The 24,918-nt window shown below is 45.8% G+C and overlaps 1 protein-coding gene across 1 annotated transcript; it reads left to right on the top strand.

Annotated features, from left to right (window-relative positions):
* The first annotated feature begins 7,555 nt into the window (after window positions 1–7,555).
* LOC115083423 (putative nuclease HARBI1) lies at window positions 7,556–14,202 on the top strand. The gene is made up of 4 exons (XM_029587227.1): window positions 7,556–7,612; window positions 12,345–12,996; window positions 13,157–13,483; window positions 14,156–14,202. The coding sequence occupies exons 1-4, from the start codon at window positions 7,556–7,558 to the stop codon at window positions 14,200–14,202; spliced, it is 1,083 nt and encodes a 360-aa protein (XP_029443087.1).
* Window positions 14,203–24,918: the final 10,716 nt, after the last annotated feature.

Genomic DNA, 24,918 nt, shown 5'->3' with positions numbered 1-24,918 from the left:
CTCCCGCTCCAGTGAATCCACTCCTGGTTTTCACTTCTCGTCTTCCGCCAGCCTTGACCCCTGGACTTCTGCTTGACTCTTCTCGTCTTCCGCCAGCCTTGACCCTTGGACTTCCGCTTGACTCTTCTCGTCTTCCGCCAGCCTCGACCATTGGACTTCCGCTTGACTCTTCTCGTCTTCCGCCAGCCTCGACCATTGGACTTCCGCTTGACTCTTCTCGTCCTCAGCCAGCCGTGATCAACAGACCTCCTAAGTCCCAGCGACCCGGACCCCTACGGGCTCCTCCTGGGGGGGTCTCGGGTTTCCAGGGCGAACGCTCCTACATCCACGCCAGATCCGTGCCACCTCCCGGCTCCTTTTCCATCGTCTGGACTCCGCTGTTCAGACAGCCGGGCCAAGGGTCCACTAAACAGACTTTCTCATAACATGCAGCGCTAATAAACATTTTCTTATGCTGTAATGCAGCGCTAATAAACATTTTCTTATGCTGTAATGCAGTGCTAATAAACATTTTCTTATACTGTAATGCTGCGCTAATAAACATTTTCTTATGCTGTAATGCAGCGCTAATAAACCTTTTCTTATACTGTAATGCTGCGCTAATAAACAAACATTTTCTTATACTGTAGTGCTGCGCTAATAAACCTTTTCTTATACTGTAATGCAGCGCTAATAAACATTTTCTTATGCTGTAATGCAGTGCTAATAAACATTTTCTTATACTGTAATGCAATGCTAATAAACATTTTCTTATGCTGTAATGCTGCGCTAATAAACATTTTCTTATAATGTAATGCAGTGCTAATAAACATTTTCTTATGCTGTAATGCAATGCTAATAAACATTTTCTTATAATGTAATGCAGTGCTAATAAACATTTTCTTATACTGTAATGCTGCGCTAATAAACATTTTCTTATACTGTAGGCTGCGCTAATAAACCTTTTCTTATATTGTAATGCTGTGCTAATAAACATTTTCTTATGCTGTAATGCTGTGCTAATAAAGGTTTCCTTATAATGTAATGCTGTGCTAATAAACATTTTCTTATGCTGTAATGCAATGTTAATAAACATTTTCTTATCTGTAATGCAGTGTTAATAAACATTTTCTTATAATGTAATGCAGTGCTAATAAACATTTTCTTATGCTGTAATGCAATGCTAATAAACATTTTCTTATAATGTAATGCAGTGCTAATAAACATTTTCTTATACTGTAATGCTGCGCTAATAAACATTTTCTTATACTGTAGGCTGCGCTAATAAACCTTTTCTTATATTGTAATGCTGTGCTAATAAACATTTTCTTATGCTGTAATGCTGTGCTAATAAAGGTTTCCTTATAATGTAATGCTGTGCTAATAAACATTTTCTTATGCTGTAATGCAATGTTAATAAACATTTTCTTATCTGTAATGCAGTGTTAATAAACATTTTCTTATGCTGTAATGCAATGCTAATAAACATTTTCTTATACTGTAATGCAATGTTAATAAACATTTTCTTATGCTGTAATGTTGCACTAATAAACATTTTCTTATACTGTAATGCTGCGCTAATAAACATTTTCTTATAATGTAATGCAATGCTAATGTTTTCTTATGCTGTAATCCCTTGCTAATAAGCATTTTGATATACTATAATCCCATGCTAATAAACATTTTCTTATACTATAATGCAATACTAATAAACATTTTCTTATAATGTAATGCAATGCTAATAAACATTTTTCTTATACTGTAACAGTGCTAATAAATGTTTTCTTATACTGTAATACCTTGCCTATAAGCATTTTGATATACTATAATCCCATGCTAATAAACATTTTCTTATGCTGTAATGCAGTGCTAATAAATGTTTTCTTATACTGTAATACCTTGCCTATAAGCATTTTGATATACTATAATCCCATGCTAATAAACATTTTCTTATGCTGTAATGCAGTAGTAATAAATGTTTTCTTATACTATAATGCAATGCTAATAAACATTTTCCTTATAATGCAATGCTAATAAGTTTTATTTTACTATAATGCAATGCTAATAAACATTTTTCTTATACTGTAACAGTGCTAATAAATGTTTTCTTATACTGTAATGCCAATGTACTTATGCTGTAATGGCAGTATTTATCGTAAATGTATTTATTTTGCTATTTTAATTTTTTAATAATTCTCTTCACTTTATTTCTATATATCAACAATTATTTTTAAATATCTGGTTTGTTTATTCTTTAAGAATTACATTATATACACGCCCGCGTCTTTTGATTGACAGGTGTTTTTCATGCCACTGAGCGGATTTAAACCTTCTGCTTTTGCTGCGTGAGACACTATGTCGATATAAGGTAGATATGTATGGTTTTCTCTTCTTTCATTTTTCCCTGCATCGCTGGTTTGTAAGTTAGTCTACTTAAATATTAGTTTTATCTCTTTTTATCCACTTAGCACTCGGTTTCTTTAACACACACACTAATTATATTTTTTTTATTGTTTTATTTTGTTATCATATTAATGGTCACTATTTTCAGTAAGTCTCACAATGGGGCGGATTTTAAAAGGCGCGCGAATAGCCTACTTTTGTTTGCGCTCCAGGCGCAAACAAAAGTACGCTGGATTTTAGTAGATACGCGCGGAGCCGCGCGTATCCACTAAAATCCTGGATCGGCGCGCGCAAGGCTATGAATTTTGTATAGCCGGCGCGCGCCGAGCCGCACAGCCTACCCCGTTCCCTCGGAGGGAACTTTCCTTTGCCCTCCCCTCACCTTCCCCTCCCTTCCCCTACCTAACCCACCCCGCCCGGCCCTGTCTAAACCCCCCCCCCCTTACCTTTGTCGGGGGATTTACGCCTCCCAGAGGGAGGCGTAAATCCCCGCGCGCCAGCGGGCCCCCCGCGCGCCGGGCCGCGACCTGGGGGCGAGTACGGAGGGCGCGGCCACGCCCCCGGGTCGTAGCCACGCCCCCGTACCCGCCCCCAAAACGCTGCCGACACGCCCCCGAAACGCCGCGACGACCGGGCCCGCCCCCGACACGCCCCCCTCGGAGAACCCCGGGACTTACGCGAGTCCCGGGGCTCTGCGCGCGCCGGGAGGCCTATGTAAAATAGGCTTCCCGGCGAGCAGGGCTCTGAAAATCCGCCCCAGAGTGTATACCTTGTGTTCCCATAAAAGTTGTAAGTGATGCTACCGATGCACTACCAGTTATTGATTTAATTCATGTTAAATGTAAGTACATATTTTACTTATTAAAAGTTTGTAATAGGAATTTCGCTATCATTTTTCATTCCAGTATAACCAAAAATTTTTTTTGATAATTATAAAGTCGCTTTCTTCTTCATTACCTCAATAAATATGAGTTAGGAATAGAGTCTTACAGTTTTTAGTTTTTTTAATATAAATAATTATGAGATGTGCCATCAATCTAAGTCAGATAATAGAATATTTTCAAAGTTTTACTACATACACACCCACTTTTAGTGATTGACATCTCTTTGGCACCATCGAGCCGAATTAAACCGGTAAGTAATGCTTTTTCTGCATAGAACGTTATAACGAGATATGGTAAATATGTATGATTCTCCCTTTTTATTGTACCACCTTAGGACACTAGGGGGTAGATTTCATAAACTCGCACACACGCGGACTTTTGTTCGCGCACCAGGCGTGAACAAGACTACGCAAGATTTAAATAGATACACGCGTAGCCGCACATATCCATTAAAGTCCAGGGTCGGCGCACGCAAGGCTGCCCAAAATTGGCAGCCTGCACGCGCCGAGCCGTACAGCCTGCCTCCGCTCCCTCCGAGGCCACTCCGAAATAGGAGCGGCCTCGGAAGGAACTTTCCTTCCGCCTCCCCCACCTTCCCCTCCCTTCCTCTACCTAACCCACTCCCCCGGCCCTATCTAACCCCCCCCCCCCCCCACCTCTGTCGCGAAAGTTACGCCTGCTCTAGGCAGTCGTAACTTTGGGCTCGCCGGGCCGGCTGCCGCACTCCATGTTCCGGTCTGGGGGCTGGTCCAGAGGCCGCAGCCAAGTCCCCGGAAAGCCCCCAGGCCGAAACCACACCCGCAGCGCTGCCCCCGGATGATTTGCCTGCCGCATCATGCCCCCCCCGATGACGCGCGGATCGCGACACGCCCCCCCAGGAAAGCCCCGGCATTTACGCGCGTCCCGGGGCTTTGCACGTGCCGGAAGCCTATGCAACATAAGTTCGGGGTGTTTGGGCCAGGTTTTCGGGGGGTACACGCATATCTTACACGCGTACCCCTTAGAAAATCTGGCTCTAGATATTTTGCTTTGTAAGTCAGCCTCTTTAAATTCTAGCTTTATTCCCTCTTTATATCTATCTAGCCCCCGATATCTCAGATATGCATTAAAACACTGATATACGAATTTCGTGCAGGCATTCGGTATTCATGAAGAAGCAAGGTATTTCACTTTTCATAGTAAGGGGCACAAACTATTTTCTTCTCTCTTTGATACTGGTATTACCGCCCCTGTGTAGAGCGCCGGGTTTGTCACTCTTATTAACCGCACTATACTTACTATAATACAATAATATTGTCCTTATCACTTTTGCCCTGTCTTTTCTCATCGTTTCACTTTTCCTTTATACCATTTAGTCAATACTAATGGCAGCTGGCTGGCGATTCGCACTAGAATATTTCAATTATTTTATTCTAGTTAACTTTAAGTTATTTTTGTTCCATTTTCATTGGTAGAGTACTTACATGGCGCTCCCATATTTGTAAGCGCTAATACCAGTGCATTACCGGATATTTATGTAATTAATGTAAGTAAACACCTTTATTTGAATTTTAGAGCTGCCTTTTTCTTCATTATCCCAATAAACACGAGAGCTGGGAATTGTGTCATACAGTTTTACAATTTTTATGATGTGTGCCATAGTTTTAATTCAGATAACAATACACAATCGAAAACTAACTATGCAATTCATGCTATTTTTAATAATTTAATAACTTAATAATAATTTAATAATTTATAATTCATTGTTTTATCGTATGACTGGAGTTAGAAAGAGGGTGGGGAAGGGGGTGGCAGTTGAGTTAGGAATAGGAAAAATGCACAGGGAGGCAGGGGGTGGAGGGAGGAGAGGTTGAGATACTGTCGCACTCGGTAGCTGCACAAAGGGGCGCACATTTAGTCAATACTAAAGCGCATCGGGGTAAGGCCATCGCCGTCCCAACCTGTTGGATTCTAAAGCTTCCCTACCATAGCAGCCGGACCCAGGACCAACTCCACCCGCAATTCTCCCGGCCGCGCCCCTCAGCCAATCGGAGGCCAGGTGCGCCGGTGACTTCACTGCCCAGCATTGTCATGGCCTTTTAAGTGCGGCCACCTCTTCCAGGTCCCGCGCACTGGGCGTCGCACGCCGAAGGAGCACGACTAAGGGGCCTGCCCCTTTCTGCGCCCCTTCGTGCAGCCACCGTGGAAGGGAGTAGGCAGTGGAGTGCCTCAGGGATCTGTATTGGGACCCTTACTGTTCAATATATTTATAAATGATCTGGAAAGAAATATGATGAGTGAGATAATCAAATTTGCAGATGATACAAAATTGTTCAGAGTAGTTAAATCACAAGCAGATTGTGATAAATTGCAGGAAGACCTTGTGAGACTGGGAAATTATGGCAGATGAAATTTAATGTGGATAAGTGAAAGGTGATGCATATAGGGAAAAATAACCCATGCTATAATTACACAGTGTTAGGTTCCGTATTAGGTGCTACAACCCAAGAAAGAGATCTAGGCGTCATAGTGGATAACACATTGAAATCGTCGGTACAGTGTGCTGCGGCAGTCAAAAAAGCAAACAGAATGTTGAGAATTATTAGAAAGGGAATGGTGAATAAAACGGAACATGTCATAATGCCTCTGTATCGCTCCATGGTGAGACCCCACCTTGAATACTGTGTACAATTCTGGCCGCCGCATCTCAAAAAAGATATAATTGCGATGGAGAAAGTACAGAGAAGGGCTACCAAAATGATAAAGGGAATGGAACAGCTCCCCTAGGAGGAAAGACTAAAGAGGTTAGGAATTCTCAGCTTGGAGAAGAGACGACTGAGGGGGGATATGATAGAGGTGTTTAAAAAAGGTGTTTTAAAAAGGATTGGATAAGTTCTTGGAGGAGAAGTCCATTACCTTCTATTAAGTTCACTTAGAGAATAGCCACTGCCATTAGCAATGGTTACATGGAATAGACTTAGTTTTTCGGCACTTGCCAGGTTCTTATGGCCTGGTTTGGCCACTGTTGGAAACAGGATGCTGGGCTTGATGGACCCTTGGTCTGACCCAGTATGGCATGTTCTTATGTTCTTATCTCTGTTTGCTCTAGTGTATAAGAATCATAATGTGGTATGTAAACGTTCATGCACTGATGTTACGAGCATTACTTGCAACAGTAATACATTCTAGGTTTTAGTTATAATTTCTTGTTTTATTCTCAGCTCCAGCCTCTCCTCTCCATCCCTGGATGAACCTTCAGTTGTATCTGCATGTTAAATGTGCCCCACCTAAATCACACAGCTGAGAGGTGGAGTTATTTATGAGACCCCTTTCATGGGGAGGGGGGCTACCTAATGCTCAAGGAGGTTCTAGAATAAGAGGCTCAACTGCATACTTCTCCCACGAAGCCCAGAGAGGCCCTCCCACACCTCCTGCACCCTTTGCAGCAGCAGAGGACCAGAGGGCGTGTGCGACGACACCATTGAATTCTTGAGTAAGAGTATGGTGATAGGAGTACACTACCGTCCACCTAGACAAAATGGTCAGACAGATGATGAAATGCTAAGAGAAATCAGGGAAGCTAACCAATTTGGCAGTGCAATAATAATGGGAGATTTCAATTACCCCAATATTGACTGGGTAATGTAACATCAGGACTTGCTAGAGACATAAAGTTACTGGATGTAATAAACGACTGCTTCATGGAGCAACTGGTTCAGGAACCAACAAGAGAGGGAGCTATTTTAGATTTAATTCTTAGTGGAACACAGGATTTGGTGAGAGAGGTAACTGTGGTGGGGCCACTTGGCAACCGTGATCATAACATGATCAAATTTAAACTAATAAGTAAATCTGCAGCTCTAACAATAAACTTTCAAAAGGGAAACTTTGATAAAATGAGGAAAATAGTTAGAAAAAAACTGAAAGGTGCAGCTGCAAAGGTTAAAAGTGTTCAACAGGGGTGCGCTCTTTCGCCGGCAAGGAAGATGGCCGCACAGGGGAATCGCTACGCTCTCGAGCCCGCAATAAGAGCCACGATAAACACGCTAAAGTAAGCAAACCTTTTTAGAAACCAGCGATTCAGCTGTTGCTAGTACCTGGGCATACATTGGCATGGGAGCTACCACAAGGCTGGGCCCGTGCAGGCCGTGGACACTGAGAGTGAGACACCGCAGCAGGGAACCGATCCTCTAGCTAGGGGAAGTCTGGAATGGGTGGATGCTTCTGCTCAACTCAAAAATGACATCCGAGGCTGGCTTATAGAGTTCCGGGCCGATTTAAAAGCACACAAGCAGGAACTCTTGGCCTCGATGTCTGACATTCGCAATGACATCGCCAGCCTGGGCCACAGAGTTGATGAGCTTGAGGTGAGAGTGGATGCGAATGGGACTGCTTTAAATAAAGTGGCCACGCAGCAAGACACGATGGATGGAGAGCTTATGACTATACAGGAAAAGCTGGAGGATCTGGAAAACCGCTCCAGGCAGTGCCACATTAGGATTCAATGGGTGCCAGAGGTCCCAGAATACAGCAATGCCATGGAAGTGACAGGCTCAATCTGCCAATTTATTCTTCAATCCAGCCACGAGCCAGGTGATTCAGCTGAGGGCAGCCCCCCCAAGCACATAGAAACATAGAAATGACGGCAGAAGAAGACCAAACGGCCCATCCAGTCTGCCCAGCAAGTTTCACACTTTTTTTTTTCATACTTATCTGTTTCTCTTGGCTCTTAGTAACCTTTTGGTTCTATTACCCTTCCACCCCCACCATTAATGTAGAGAGCAGTGTTGGAGCTGCATCTAAATGAAATATCTAGCTTAATTAGTTAGGGGTAGTAACCGCTGCAATAAGCAAGCTACACCCATGCTTATTTGTTTTACCCAGACTATGTAATTCAATCCTTGTTGGTTGTCTGTATATAGATCCACTTTTCTTCATTCCCCCTGACGTTGAAGCAGAGTTTTATGCTGGATATGCATTGAAAGGAAGTTTCAGTCTTTCTCCCTTGCCATTGAAGCAGAGAGCTATGCTGGATATGCGTGAAGTATCAGTTTTTCTTCTCCCCTGCCGTTGAAGCAGAGAGCTATGCTATATTTTTATTTTATATTTTATATATTTATTTATATATATATATTTATGTATATATATCTATATATAAGATTTATATTTATTGATTTACGTTTTATTGTTCTATTCGCAGTTTATTGTTTATGTTATGCTGTACGCCTTAGTTCAATACTCTGTTTTATTGTTTAATGTAACGCCTTACTTGCGAAAGTTTTGTTTTATGGAAACCGACCTGATTCGATTATGTATATCGAGAAGGTCGGTATATAAAAACTCTAAATAAATAAATAAATAAATGCTTGAAGATTTTCTCCCCTGCCGTTGAAGCAGAGAGCTATGCTTGAAGACTTTCTCCCCTGCCGTTGAAGCAGAGAGCTATGCTGGATATGCATTGAAAGTGAAGTATCAGGCTTATTTGATTTGGGGTAGTAACTGCCATAAAAAGCAAGCTACTCGCTGCTTTTTTGTGAATGCAAATCTTTTTTTTTTTTCCCCACATTCATTTACGTCCTCTAGATTTTATGGATCCACAGTGTTTATCCCACGCCTCTTTGAAGTCCTTCACACTTCTGGTCTTCACCACTTCCTCCGGAAGGGCATTCCAGGCATCCACCACCCTCTCCGTGAAGAAATACTTCCTGACATTGGTTCTGAGTCTTCCTCCCTGGAGCTTCAAGTTAGAGAGGGCTCATAGGGCTCTTGGTCCTAGAATGGACTCTAGGCCTCGAGACCTTGTTTTGTGCTGCCATAGCTTTCTTCAAAAATCCAAGATTATGGACGCAGCAGGTAAAAGGAATTCCTGGTCGTGGGAGGGTCATACCCTGACTATTTACCAGGATCTGGCCCCTTTAGGCATCAAAATGGCAGATGAAATTTAATATGGATAAGTGCAAGGTGATGCATATAGGGAAAAATAACCCATGCTATAGTTACACAATGTTAGGTTCCATATTAGGAGCTACCACCCAGGAAAAGGATCTAGGTGTCATAGTGGATAACACACTGAAATCGTCGGTGCAGTGTGCTGCGGCAGTCAAAAAAGCAAACAGAATGTTGGGAATTATTAGAAAAGGAATGATGAATAAAACGGAAAATGTCATAATGCCTCTATATCGCTCCATGGTGAGACCGCACCTTGAATACTGTGTACAATTCTGGTCACTGCATCTCAAAAAAGATATAATTGCGATGGAGAAGGTACAGAGAAGGGTGACCAAAATGATAAGGGGAATGGAACAACTCCCCTATGAGGAAAGACTAAAGAGGTTAAGACTTTTCAGCTTGGAGAAGAGACGACTGAGGGGGGATATGATAGAGGTGTTTAAAATCATGAGAGGTCTAGAACGGGTAGATGTGAATCGGTTATTTACTCTTTCGGATAGTAGAAAGACTAGGGGGCACTCCATGAAGTTAGCATGGGGCACATTTAAAACTAATCGGAGAAAGTTCTTTTTTACTCAACGCACAATTGAACTCTGGAATTTGTTGCCAGAGAATGTGGTTCGTGCAGTTAGTATAGCTGTGTTTAAAAAAGGATTGGATAAGTTCTTGGAGGAGAAGTCCATTACCTGCTATTAAGTTCACTTAAAGAATAGGCACTGCCATTAGCAATGGTTACATTGAATAGACTTAGTTTTTGGGTACTTGCTTACTGTGACCTGGATTGGCCACTGTTGGAAACAGGATGCTGGGCTTGATGGACCCTTGGTCTGACCCAGTATGGCATTTTCTTATGTTCTTATGAAAGTGAAGTATCAGGCTTATTTGGTTTGGGGTAGTAACCGCCGTAACAAGCCAGCTACTCCCCTCTTTGTGAGTGCAAATCCTTTTTTCCACATTTCCTCTTGCTGTTGAAGCTTAGAGCGATGTTGGAGTCACAGTAAGCATGTGTATGTTTATTGAATAAGGGTATTGTCTCCAGGCAGTAGCCATCATTATGGCGAGTCACCCACTCTTCATTGGTGGCCTCTTGACTTTATGGATCCACAGTGTTTATCCCACGCCCCTTTGAAGTCCTTCACAGTTCTGGTCTTCACCACTTCCTCCGGAAGGGCATTCCAGGCATCCACCACCCTCTCCGTGAAGAAATACTTCCTGACATTGGTTCTGAGTCTTCCTCCCTGGAGCTTCAAGTTAGAGAGGGCTCATAGGGCTCTTGGTCCTAGAATGGACTCTAGGCCTAGAGACCTTGTTTTGTGCTGCCATAGCTTTCTTCAAAAATCCAAGATTATGGACGCAGCAGGTAAAAGGAATTCCTGGTCGTGGGAGGGTCATACCCTGACTATTTACCAGGATCTGGCCCCTTTGGGCATCAAAATGGCAGATGAAATTTAATATGGATAAGTGCAAGGTGATGCATATAGGGAAAAATAACCCATGCTATAGTTACACAATCAGGTCGATACAGTATCGTTCGGTCGAAGATTGCCCGTCTGTAACGTGCTCGGAGCGCACAATTCGGGCGCGTAAGGCGATTCAGCGATACAGTCTCCAGTTTCACGCGTCCTTAGCGCTTCTTAAAACAGACGCATAACCCTTTCCGCACCCGGCATGTAAATGAACGAATTAGCTGTATAATGCTGTATAATGAAGGAATTAGCTATTCCTCTCCGATACCGTAACGCGCGCTCAGATTATCTCCTTTGTAACCCGCTGTTTTGCCGCGGCCTTAACGTGCTAGTTTAGCGCCTACCTCTACGTGGTGTTAGTGTGGTGTTAGTGTGGTGTTCGAACAGTTAGGTACCGGACTGCACCATGGACGAGCTGTATTTTTTTGCTCTGACGCTAATTATGATTCAGTGGAGAAGGAGACGAATGTATGCTCGACTGAGAAACCCAGGAAACGCTCGGCAGATTGGAGAGGTGAACGGGGGGCTGCCGCAGCATGGAGAACCAAACCGACCCGAGAACCCGGCTGTAAGACCGGAGGTAGGTGATCTGTTGTTTTCTGTAAGAACGGCGCCCATGCCTTCTGGTGCCTCTATTGACGCCGGTCGATGGGCACTGGAGGATGTGCGCCGGTGGATGGGCACCGGAGGATGGGCGCCGGTCGATGGGCGCCGGAGGATGTGCGCCGGTGGATGGGCACCGGAGGATGTGCGCTGGAGGATGTGCGCCGGTGGATGGGCACCGGAGGATGTGCGCCGGTCAATATAGCCGCCGTAAGGCGGACAAGAGAAAGCAGTCGCCCGTAAAGTGCCGTTCACGGGCGCCGGTAATGGTCGCCTTAGAGACCAGTGTCTGTCTATTTGCAGCTATTGAGCCAAGGGCTGTAGTTTGTTTATTTATTAATGTATTTAAAGTCTTTTTATACCGCGGCACGTTATAGACATCAGTTTACAATGAATAGAAATGTTAATCGAGCTGTGAAGAAGGTACAGAGAAGGGCGACCAAAACGATAAAGGGTTTTAACAATTTCTTATGTTCTTCAAGATAGAGACTGATTTCAACCATCGGGAAAACCGACCCGAGTATAACAAAATGGCGCCGGCCCTATGCCCACAGTCACCCGTAAAAGACCGTTCACAGGCGCCTCTACGGTTGTGCATAATTGTCGCTGATCCATGGCCATGTTTTTTTCTGTATTTATTTTGCTCTTTTTTGTGACACATATTTTTGTCAGCTATTGAGCCAATCCGGCTGTAGTTTTTTATACCATATATACATTAGAGATATCTTGTGGAGGTTTTCCCGCCCTCCCCTTCCCCCTTCCCCTCCCCGCTATTTATGATTTCTGACGATAAATAGGGGGGATTCCTATTATATAGCGCCTCTAATGATTTTTGACGATTAAAAATACATCGGACGACATTTAAAATCGTCCAAAAAAGAATCACATAGCTAATGTAGCAACAGGCTTTACAATCAATGTAGAAAGACCAAGCATATATCAAATGAAGTCAATGAACATAGCTGTAAATCAACATATAACCCAGTGTAATCCATGTTCTAAAAGCATTTATATGTATCCATCACTAATTTGAGTTGTCTTTTATCATTGACGGTTTTATCATCTGTTGTATCCCCTGCAGGCAGAGCCGGCCCATCAACAGGCCGTCCAGCGGCCGCGTGTCATCCGTACACAGGCAATGCTCTTTGGCATGTGTGAGAGAGATGTTGTCCGAACATACCGGCTGAGCTCACAGGCAATCTTGTCCCTGTATGAAGACCTGCGTGAGGACCTGGACCCCAAGACCAATCGACACTATGCTGTGCCCGGATTGAGTAAGCTTCTGTGTGCCTTAAATTTTTTTGGTACCGGAAGTTTTCAAAACCCGGTGAGCATAGTTGCTGGTATGACGCAGGCCTCTGTTTCACGGCATCTGGCACAGGTGTTGAACGCCATGATGAAGCGGATGAGGGACTATATAGTCTTTCCTACGGATCCAGCAGAACTCCAACAGATCCGCAGTGGCTTCATGGGTATTGCCGGTATGCCCAACGTGTTGGGCGCTATCGACTGTACCCATATTGCGTTAAGACCCAGGTCGGAAGAAGAGAGTGGGTTCCGTAATCGCAAGCACTTTCATTCCATGAATGTGCAAGTGGTTTGCGACGCACGCCTTCGCATCCTAAATGTGGTAGCTAACTTTCCAGGGAGCTGCCATGATGCCTACATTCTCGCGCATTCCTCTATGGCTACTCAATTCCTTGAAGGAAAGTACGGCGAAGGCTGGCTACTTGGTAAGTGACAATTGCAACTTCCTGTGATTTGTCTGTCTCTCATGTGTAGTGTTCTGTTCTCCGGATCTAAAAGATGATCGCTATACAGTTATGTATATTATGTTTACGGTGTTTGCGCTGCAAGTTGTTTTCAATGCATTCCATATTTTGCATCCCATAGGTGATGGCGGCTATGGTTGTAAGCCTTGGTTGCTAACACCGCTCCAGTCACCACACACAAATGCTGAGAAACGGTACAATGAGGCTCATGCCAGCACCAGAAACGTCATTGAACGCACCTTTGGAGTGCTGAAGGGGCGTTTTCGATGTCTGGATCGCTCGGGGGGGGCCCTGCAATACAGTGCCAAAAAGGTAGTCAGCATAATTATTGCCTGCTGCATGCTACACAACATTTGTCTGAGATTCGGTATGCATGCAGAGGTTGAAGAAGACTTGACACCCGATCAGCCACAGGAGCTGGCAGTTGATGCGGACAGCACCGCACGGGGTAATGAAGTCCGGCGGAGGATCATCGAAATTTATTTCTCATGTAAGTTTAATGTCATACATTACATTTCATTACTGCTGTCATATAACCATTCCTGTCTACTGTGGCCCACGACGATATTGTGCTTTAATAGTACTTCATAGCTGTGGTATTTTATACATATTAATAGAGATGTGAAGTTGGCTTCGGACGATGGAGAATATCTTGGATATTTTTAAAATCGTCCAAAAGCGGGGGAGGAAAACCCAAGAAGATAGGGAGACCCGTTGATAATGGGGACGGCGGGAAATTTCACACACAAAAACCATAAATCTACCCTTGTCCTTTGAATTGTTGCCCCTTGTTTCCCTCTACTCTACTGAACCCCACATCCCCCACATCCCCCCCCAAAACCCCCACGGGCCCAGTGCAGGAGATCGCTTCCGGTGGCATTGCTCAGCCCCGGTCGCATTGTAGGAGCATGTATACCATGTTTCATGGTAAGGGCATAAGTCCATCGGCACCACTCGGACTATTGGCAGCCGATGGACCGGAAGTGGGAGGACAGCCTGGAGCAGGAAGATAAGGGGTTAATTTTACAGGGTCCGGTTCAGATTTAGATCTCTAGAGATTGATCGTTTCTGTACATGTATGTCCTATTTACTCTTGCCATTTCTTCTCATTCTGTTCCAGAATTTGAAATTGATGACCACACCGTTAAAGCATTGTTGGCGACATGAGTATGCTCTAGGGTGGCTCTAGAGATTTTTTACACACAGTTATAGATATCTGGAAGGTGGAAAATTGAGGAGTGTTTCCTCATGGTTATGTGATTTGTGTCATCAATATCGTTTGCTGTATAATGTTTGCTTGTCTGTTATCGGCAAAGTTTCATATTGTGTCTGAGGACTACTCAATTAAAATTGTATTATAAGACAACTCATATTGAATTATTCATTTCCATATTTTGAATCAGGAAAACATGATCGCCCCATTAAAAACTGTACATGTATTACCTTTTGTGGCCCTCCTGACCGTTTCCAGCCACTTCGTTATGAACAGTAACATATGGTTATTTATGCTTGAATAAATATCCCTTCATGTGTTACATGACCCCCCTAGGACCTCGGTTTTAATAAAAACAAAAGTACGCTTACTCAAATTGAAAACAAAATATAACTTTTATTAAACGTTTTAGGACTGGTTCCCGGAGGGAGGTTTCGGGGCAAGTGCCTGGATTGCGCCAATCAGTGACGCCATGCACTCTCTAAAGTCAGCTCTGAGCAAATGCAGTTCCTGGAGGATTAGCGCATGATGACCATCCAGGCGCGAGCCTATTCCTGCCAGTAATTGATCGGTCACGGTCTCTTCGGCAAACACTGGTGCAATTTCCGTGTCAGGAAACACTGGTTCAGATTCCTCGATCACTGTTGCTTCATCACTTTGCTGTGATGGGTCGGGTTCTTGAAATGCCAGGGGGGTGTTCAAATACTGTAGGTCAAGGACAACATCCTCCGCTCCGATCACAGGGACATCGTACTGATCCTGTGTATCCATGTCCCCTGATGACATCGCTTGGCTGGGGGGGTCTGCGCTAGGCTGCGGAAACATGGATTCCTGGTGTTCGGATTCCTGGTGTTCGGATTCCTGGTGTTCGGATTCTCTGCTGTCACCGTCACCATTGTCCATTGTTTCTGTGGGCAAAGATAGAGAGGTCAACGTCATAACATAACTGTGGAGAGTTAATCATAATTTATAACAGTACCGATTTCTATTTTGTCATGAAACAATAATTCTTATGGCTATCAGACAATATTGCGACAAGTACAGTGACGGTAGGGCAATCAATGATGCACATTTCTATTACAGTAGTAAATTGTAACAAAGGAGCGATCACACATCGGCTGACCACTGAGCTACCATACAGCTCACATCTGAATTTAGCTAAATACATACCTGCACATGGTCCCGTGTCACCGCCATACTCCGTCCCCACGCCCACCACTACCTCTGCCCTCATGGTTCTGAGAACCATCTCCTCCACTGGTGTCAGCACGATGCTGCACGGTGGCCCTCCACCAGTCCTCTTTGCATGGGCATTGATTTTAGCGGCCTTCTCTTTAACCTCTTTTCTGGTGTCCCGCCTCCGGTGCTGCACCTGCTTAAAATCTCTTGGCATAACCGAAAGGGAGCTTACATCCTGGGCAATCTTCTCCCAAATCTTTTTTCGGCTGCACCACGAAAGCTTGGACTTAAAGAGAAGGTGATGTTTTTCGCATACAGCATGGCACAAGAGTTCTTTCTCTTCATCCGTAAAGCGCGCATTACGGGTTCGCTTTTGGGATGGCTGGGAGGCGCTTGAGTCCTCCTCTGGCTGCTGGTCCGTGGCATGGTCCTCTACCTGAGCCATAACTCGCTTTCCCGGCATAGTTCAACCTGGACGGTAACAAAGAGCACGTGATTAATGAACAGCATGGAGGAGATGAAATCTGTAAAATATACTGTAACATATTTAGGCCCCTGTATAGCCTTGTTTAAGAGCCTTTCCAGTAACTGTGTTCTGCTGTTGTGAACATTACTGATTTACTCCAGGTGGAGAGATATATAATAGGAATTCCCCCGATTCATTGCAACAAATCGTTAATCTTGGTGAGGGCGGTAAAACCCCACAGGACTAGCCCAAAGTCCAGCGGGGGTCCGGGAACGACCTCCTGCACTCGAATCGTGTTGCCGTACGGGAATACGGCCGGCGATTAACACGGAGGAGGCTTCCGTAGGGCGGACCAGACAACGCGGTCGCCGGAAAATGGGCGCCAATCAAGGGTGGACGAGAATGCCCTTACGGACGCTTATGTTCACGGGCGGCCATCGCGATGGGTGACCATCTACCGACTTGATCACACGATTCACATCTCTATTAGATATAGGGATGGCAAGCGATAAACATCAAACACAGACTGAATGCAAAGAACCGGGAAACTAGGCTACCGGGCACAACACAACGGATAGCTTACAACCAAGAGCTAAAATGTAAACATCTGCGCTGTTAGAAATGCAAAAAAGAGGGAAACATAACAGGGCAAAAAAGACAAAGAAAAAAAGCGGGACACTTGCAAAGTCACACGGTTCAACACAAGGGGGGCCCGTAGATGCCAGAACCAAAAGCGTTTAATACAATGCTTACCTGATGAAAGCCTTGACGATATCCGACGAAACAGTTGTACATGGTGTGTCCTTGTCCAAATGAAATATGTAAAGGGACTTTTCCATCCAATGGAAGCGAGCTATATACACGCCCATGGTACGATTATTATGCCTTGCTGGCCAATTGAAAAAGCAAGTTATAAAACCAAAAGGAAACTGCATTTTGAAAACCAATAGGAAACTCAAGTTTCAAACTGCAGTTTGAAAACCAATAGGAAACTGCAGTTTCAAAACCAATAGGAAACTCCAGTTTCAAACTGCAGTTTGAAAACCAATAGGAAACTGCAGTTTCAAAACCATTAGGAAACTCCATTTTCAAAGACATTCTGGAAACACCAGTTTTCACCAACAGGAAACTCCAGTTATAGGAATGCGGCAACAATGGCTGCAATTCAGGATTGAGCGCCTCTATTTTTGTCCGTAGCAAAATGGCGAACCGAAAACAAAGCTTAAATCTAGGATAGAGCGCCCATATGTTTAGCCGTAGCAAAATGGCGAACCGAAAACAAAGCTTAAATCTAGGATAGAGCGCCCATATGTTTAGCCGTAGCAAAATGGCGAACCGAAAACAAAGCTTAAATGTAGGATAGAGCGCCCATATGTTTAGCCGTAGCAAAATGGCGAACCGAAAACAAAGCTTAAATGTAGGATAGAGCGCCCATATGTTTAGCCGTAGCAAAATGGCGAACCGAAAACAAAGCTTAAATGTAGGATAGAGCGCCCATATGTTTAGCCGTAGCAAAATGGCGAACCGAAAACAAAGCTTAAATCTAGGATAGAGCGCCCATATGTTTAGCCGTAGCAAAATGGCGAACCGAAAACAAAGCTTAAATGTAGGATAGAGCGCCCATATGTTTAGCCGTAGCAAAATGGCGAAGCGAAAACAAAGCTTAAATCTAGGATAGAGCGCCCATATGTTTAGCCGTAGCAAAATGGCGAAGCGAAAACAAAGCTTAAATCTAGGATAGAGCGCCCATATGTTTAGCCGTAGCAAAATGGCGAAGCGAAAACAAAGCTTAAATCTAGGATAGAGCGCCCATATGTTTAGCCGTAGCAAAATGGCGAAGCGAAAACAAAGCTTAAATCTAGGATAGAGCGCCCATATGTTTAGCCGTAGCAAAATGGCGAAGCGAAAACAAAGCTTAAATCTAGGATAGAGCGCCCATATGTTTAGCCGTAGCAAAATGGCGAAGCGAAAACAAAGCTTAAATCTAGGATAGAGCGCCCATATGTTTAGCCGTAGCAAAATGGCGAAGCGAAAACAAAGCTTAAATCTAGGATAGAGCGCCCATATGTTTAGCCGTAGCAAAATGGCGAAGCGAAAACAAAGCTTAAATCTAGGATAGAGCGCCCATATGTTTAGCCGTAGCAAAATGGCGAACCGAAGGCATGCTGAAATCTAGGCTAGATCGCCAGTTGTGTTTGACTGTTGGAATATGGCGGAGGGAAAGGCGCCTGAAGCAGGATGCACGGTGCTCGCACGTGCAATGAAACATCCGGGCGGCCATTTTGTAATCGCTGAGAAAATGCCTCGCGGAAGAGGCCGCAATTTTTCCGCCGCCGATGTGCGGCTGCTGGCGGAGCTAGTGGCGGCAAACCAGCATCACCTGTTCTTCTGCCCTGGGCGCCCCGCGGAATCAGGAGAGGGCGGACGAGGCCTGGCGGGCGCTCAGGGCGCAATACAACGCCCAAGCGGATTTTCCAAGGGAGGTACGTTCATAGGCCTCTAGTTAATTTTGTAACTGCATGCAAAAGTTCAAGTTTAACATCTTTGATTTGTTTGTTTAGTATAGTTGTATCTGACGGTGGTAAAGTGACGCTTCACTTGCCAGAGCAATTTTTTTTTGGGGTGTTCGCTTTGTAGAGCTGTGCAGCACAGCATAAAACATGGCACTTGACTTAACTTTACTTTTAGATGTGCTTGGGCACTAGCTATCTATTGGGATGCGGATGACAATTGTAAAAATAACACTACTTATTAGACTGGTAGGGCTAAAATTTCATTCCACCTCTCTATTTGTAGTTCAACTTCCCTTTCCTTTGGCTATTATATAACCCACAGATAGAGGCACTGAAGAAGCGGGTGCGCAGGATCCGGAAGGAGGAGCCGGAGTACCTGAGGGCCCTGTGGGCCCACCGAGAGGACGGTAGGTGCATTAAACAGATTTAAAGGCTGAGCTGAAAGTGAAAAAAATATTTACCATTGTAAAAAATGTAGCTCTGTTCTGTTTCTTGTTGTGCATGAATTAATGTTGGATGGGATTAAGGCCTTGATTTTTCTCTTTGCAGATACTTCCGATGAAGGAGAAAGTTCCTCGGAAGAGCTGGCACCCCCCCATGGTGAGCCTTCAGTTGCATTGGCTTACTTTCTGCATTTGTAACGACAAGGGAATTGGCATGTGTACATGTGTGAAATGGAATCCACTATTGTTCCTGTTAAAAAATGTAGCTCTGATCTGTTTCTTGTTGTGCATGAATTAATGTTGGATGGGATTGAGGCCTTGATTTTTCTCTTTTCAGATACTTCTGATGAAGAGATGCTGCCCCGGCCCATTCCCCCCCCCCCCCCCCCCCCCCCCCCCCCCCCCCCCCACCCCAACATGGACCGTCCCACTGTCATCCTTCCCGTCCCATTTCCTTTCCCCCCCCAAATGGCTCCTGCTTCCCCAGCTTCCCCACCCACCCCCATTTTGGAGCGCCTACCCGTTATTTTGCCCCTCCCCGCCTATATCCCACCGCACCATACCCCCCCTGATTTTCCGCCCCAACTGTCTCCCGACCTACCCAATTCGCCCCGCCCCACCCCGCCTGCCATGGGAGAGGAGGAGGACAGCGACGTCGATGTTGTTGGCCCAGTCTCTCCAGGGCTTTCCAGGGTTGGCGATCGGCCAGAGGGCAGCATTGAGGGCCGTATGGACTCAATGCTGTACCTCCTGGCGCAGATCGCCAACACCTTACATGCCCTGGAGGGGAACTCACTGCGTGTGCTGATGCTCCTGCAGGACCAGCGTCAGAGCCAGCAGGAGATGGTAGAGCTCCTGCGAGCAATCGCAGGAGCTCAGTCACTGCTGGTCTTGGCGCGGGCTCCTGCAGGAGCATCAGCACAGGGGGGCCAACACTGACAGCGCTCCTCCTCCTCTCCCATGGCATGCTTTGCCCACTTTTTTTTTTGATCCCCCACCCCCCCCTTTGGCCCCCCCATGTAAAAATTGTACATAAATGTTATTATTGTAAATACTTGTTTATTATTTAGATGAAAATATATATTCAATCGTGAAAAATGTGTTTCATTTCTTTTCTACTCTAAGCATGCGACTTATGTGTTACTGCTGCGGCCATATTGGAATGACAGCCAAGGTAGAGGAGAGCATGCTGAGGCGGTGTTAGTTTACCGCCTCCCCCTAGTAGGAGTTAGTGTAGTGTAGTGTTGTGTTAAAAACATTGCTTACCCGCCCTGGTCCCATCCGGTCTCCGGTCCAGCCCGTCCGGTCTAAATAACCTTTACCAATTAGTCTTGATGATAGTTTGAGGATAGACACAAGTATTACATTGCTCTCTACGTAGATGGCGGGGGCAAAATAGGAATTGGACACTGTTTAATGTTTCTGGCTACTGGTTACTGGCTACTGATAGACACTAGGGAAAAAGCCCACAACTAGAAGGCTATGCAACCCATAAAACAGTTGTTAGCGGTGGTTTTGGTATGGGTCCATCAAGCCCAGCATCCTAGCTACAAATTTGGCCTATCCTAGATACAATCCAGGGTATACAAGTACCGACCAAATACCTCAAAACAAAGCACATCCCAATCGCAGGTAATGGACTTCTCGTCCAAGAACTTATCCAATCCCTTTTTAAACCCAGCTACATTTACTATACTAAAGCCTTGGCAACAAGTTAATTGTGCGTTGAGTGAAAAAGAGCAATCTATGATTACTTTAAATGTGCTACATGTTACACGCTAACTTCATGGAGTACTCCCTAGTCCTGTCTGTAATTTTTTCTGTTTTGTTGAATATAAAATATATAATATAAAATTTTATACAATATAAAAACAGAATCCAGTTTCTCCACGTTGTGGATACCTGCACTCTCCTCCCTCCATCTCCTGTCTAATCTGTTTGGCTCTCTCTCTGGTGTCCTTCAAACCCGCCCGCTCCTGTCAACCATTCATTGATCCCAAGATGAGGCTGCTATCACTGAAGAGAAGCTTTTGATACAGAAATTCTATTTAGAAGCAGTGCAGCAATCTCCAGGATTTACTATTTTCAAACAGCTAGCAGAATTGAAAATACAGAAGATGAAGGACAAGTTCTGATGTCTGGATCTGAGTCTAGGCCGGAGAACAGACTCAGATCCACTACTGCTACCTGACCCACAGGCAGGATCTTGATACTGGGGCCTTAGTCCGGCCTTAGTCCGGACCCAGGACTGATGCTGCGACCTGACCTGGAAGCTGGTTCCTGACGCCTAGGCCTCAGTCTAGGCCCGAGCCCTGAACCAGGCCCACTGCCACAACCTGAGCCAGCAGCCAGGTCCAGACGCCAGGGCCTCAGTCTAGGCCCCATGCCGTGACCCAGCTGCCGGCGTGGGCGTGCATTCATCCAGGCCCTGCCGGCAGTGAATGCCCGTGTAAATTTCGCGTATTAGTTTCATTCATCCAGGCGGCGAAAGCAGCCGGCTCCTCCGCCTGGATGAATGAATGAATGAATGAATGCGCGCCTGTGCGACCCCTGCGATTCGGCGCTCAAGGCAGGGGTCACGGCATGTGACTGCCTTCAGCGCCGAATGGCAGAGGTCGCACAGGCGCGCATTCATTCACTGCCCCCCCACCGACTGCCTTGAGCGCCTTAACGTGTTAGTTTACCGCCTCCCCCTAGTAGGTGTTAGTGTAGTGTTAAAAACATTGCTTACCCGCCCTGGTCCCGTCCGGTCTCCGGTCCAGCCCATCCGGTCTCCGGTCCAGCCCCAGTCCGGTCTCCTGCAGCCTGTCCGGTCCCCTCCTCCCGAAGCAAAAAAAAACAAAAAACGAAAAAGTAGCAAGGCTCGGGCCTGCTACAGCAGTCCCTTCTCCCTTCCTCTCGATTTCGCACGGGCATCCATCCAGGCAGAGGGAGCCGACGGCGAAAACGGCCCACGGTTCCCTCCGCCTGAATTAATGCGCGCCTGTGAGACCCGGCTGGGTCTCACAGGCGCGCATTAATTCAGGCGGAGGGAACCGGCGGCGAAAGCGGCCTCCGGAAACCCCCACCGGCAGTGAATGCGCGCCTGCCGGTGGGGGTTGCCGGAGGCCACTTTCGCCGCCGGCTCGTTTGAACACGCGCCCACCCGCCCCCCGGACCCCGCTGCCGCCCGCGGCCTCGATCGAGCTCCCGCCGCCGCCCGCCGGCCGCCTGGACCCACGCCGCTGCCTGGATGACTGCATGAAAGTGACAGGTATTTAAAAATTTATTTTTTTTTTGAACACTCAGGTTTTTACATATTTTTGTTTTTTTTTTTTTTTTCACTTCATGGTGCCTGTCATTTGAAATGACAGGTACCAGCGCACCCAGGTTACTGTATAGGCGCTGTATTAAGTGCCTATACAGTAAAATGGGTTACGCGGGCATAAGCCTTCCCTAACGCTTTAAAGCCGCGGCATGCATTTGCATGCGATTAGAAGAGAGAATCGGGGAGTTAGTGAAGAGAACTGTGCGTGCGGGGAGGAAGGGTGCGCCTGACACTGCCGCACTGTTTCTACCGCGGCCTTACAGGATCGACCTGAATGTTAGGTTCCCTATTAGGAGCTACCACCCAGGAAAAGGATCTAGGCATCATAGTGGATAACACACTGAAATCGTCGGTGCAGTGAGCTGCGGCAGTCAAAAAAGCAAACAGAATGTTGGGAATTATTAGAAAAGGAATGGTGAATAAAACGGAAAATGTCATAATGCCTCTGTATCGCTCCATGGTGAGACCGCACCTTGAATACTGTGTACAATTCTGGTTGCCACATATACGCGCATATGTTATAAAATGGCCACATCTATAGTCCCAAGCCAGCGTATGCACGTACAAATACGCTCATGTAGCTATTTCAAAGTTACAGTCAGTGAAGAGAGGTTTGGGATTAACTGCAGATGGTGTTGCTTTAGCCTTTATAACCACTTGGCATCATCTTAAGCGTGTGGATTTTAGTTTGGATTTTGGTTGGAGTGGTTCTTGCAGATTTTTAGTTAGCCTTTCATAGTGCAGAATTTCCCTGCTGTCTGCTATTTATTTTTCTAACTTATTTAAGGATTTCATCCTGAGTTATTCCTTTTGGGATCAGCTATCATGTCTGATTTGCATTGGGCTTGTTTGCTCTTTTAAGCCATTTTTGGAGACTTTCTTGTGAGTCTTGTGTGAATTTTGGCAGAGGAGTGAGACGTCTATGTGCAAGATTAAATCAAAGTTAGGGAAGATTCTGCTGCTCTCTATCTCACAACCAGTGGATAGATTAGTCAGAGACACAATGCAGAGGAGTTCAACCTTTACTTGTCTGTCTTTAGTGGTGTGCATTGATTTGCAACCTATTGGCAATCTGCAACGTACATGCCCATATTCGTTGTATTCGTGGGGTCGCGAAACGTATCACGATCCCCCACAAATATAACATATCATCCGTTCCATACATTTGGCGAGCTCGCAGTGATTTCTTAGCAGCCATTTGAAATAAGAGAACGCCATTTGGGTGTATCCATAGCCAAAAACCAGCCCTTTCCTGTGAGTCATCAGTGACTTCACAGCCCTGTCAGAGTGGGTCAGACAGGTTGGCAAGGAGACCAGAATGCAACGTATCAGCGATAACAATTTTTGCAATGCAGCCAATTGCGCTCTCACTCAGTGGTTGGTGACGCTTTTGCTGATGAACCAGCACTATATATACTTAAGCACGCGGTGTGCCACGCACTTTCTTTGCAGGGGTGATATGGGGAAGTCGTCTCTACAGAAGGTGGCTGCACTCAGAGCTAGTCTGAGTTCTCAAATCTGTATTCAATTGCTAGCTAGGCTAGCTACTTTGATAGAAAAACATATTTGTTCTGCATGTGGCTGCAGTGCCAGCTAGCCCTGTTTTTTTAAGCACTTTTTCTAGTTGATCTGAGATGGTCTCTCTGTGCCACGAAGAGAAGCTGCTAACAGTAGCATTTTGCTGTTTCATTCACCCCCTGGGGTAGGTTGCAAGCCCATTTGGGTATTTTGGGTGGGAGATATATATTCAATCTCTAGCTAGTTTGCTAGAATTTCCATTGAAAAATATATTTCACCGATTTTCCTGCTGTGCCAATTCCAGCTTTTTTGTTAACTGCATTTTTTAAATTGAACTCACTCAGTCTCTCTGTGCACTGGGCATCAGTGCCAGTGGGTACTGGGTAGTTTTGCAGACTCAAGTATATTGGGACAGTGGGTGTCTGTGAAGCCAAATCCCCAGTGGGCCTCTTTTGTAGTTACAAGCTCGGTGAGTGCACACATATTACATTAGTGCACATCAAGACACTGTGCCTGTGGGCAGGCAGTTTAGCAGACTCACGTATATTGGGACAGCAGTGGTCTGTGAAGCCAGGGGTGTAGAGGACAGAATCTGACATTTGGGGGCTCACCCTGACAGCATTGTACCAGGAAATTGAGCAGATTATGTTGTGAACCTGCCCGCAGGCTCCCTACCTTGCCGCGGCCAGTTGGGCTGCTGGCGCAGCTTCCTTTGCGGCGGGCATGCTGCCATCACCGGGCTCCTCCCCGGCTGCCTCCGGCCCTGCGCAGCAGGGTCGGGCCAAAGAGGGCTCTCCCTCGTGGCCGGGACCACCACTGCCGCTCCTGCCCTTCCCGACGCGGCTAGGACCATCCCTGGGATCCTTGGATGGCAGGGAGCCGTCCTCACCGATGCCGGGGTCTTCGGCCAGCAGCCGGCCGGCAGCCTGCAGCCTGCCATCTCTCCACCTTCATGGCAGGGCTGCCTTGCTTCTCCTCGAGCCTTCCACGTGGCTAGGAACACCACCAACGATCCTGCTCTTCTTCCACCTTCCCTAAGAACATAAGAAAATGCCATACTGGGTCAGACCAAGGGTCCATCAAGCCCAGCATCCTGTTTCCAACAGTGGCCAATCCAGGCCATAAGAACCTGGCAAGTACCCAAAAACTAAGTCTATTCCATGTAACCATTGCTAATGGCAGTGGCTATTCTCTAAGTGAACTTAATAGCAGGTAATGGACTTCTCCTCCAAGAACTTATCCAA

The sequence above is a fragment of the Rhinatrema bivittatum genome, chromosome 2 (genome assembly GCF_901001135.1).
Source record: "Rhinatrema bivittatum chromosome 2, aRhiBiv1.1, whole genome shotgun sequence".
NCBI lineage: Eukaryota > Metazoa > Chordata > Amphibia > Gymnophiona > Rhinatrematidae > Rhinatrema > Rhinatrema bivittatum.
Note: the sequence above shows the minus strand (reverse complement) of the source record. Positions and strands in the feature narration are given on the sequence as shown.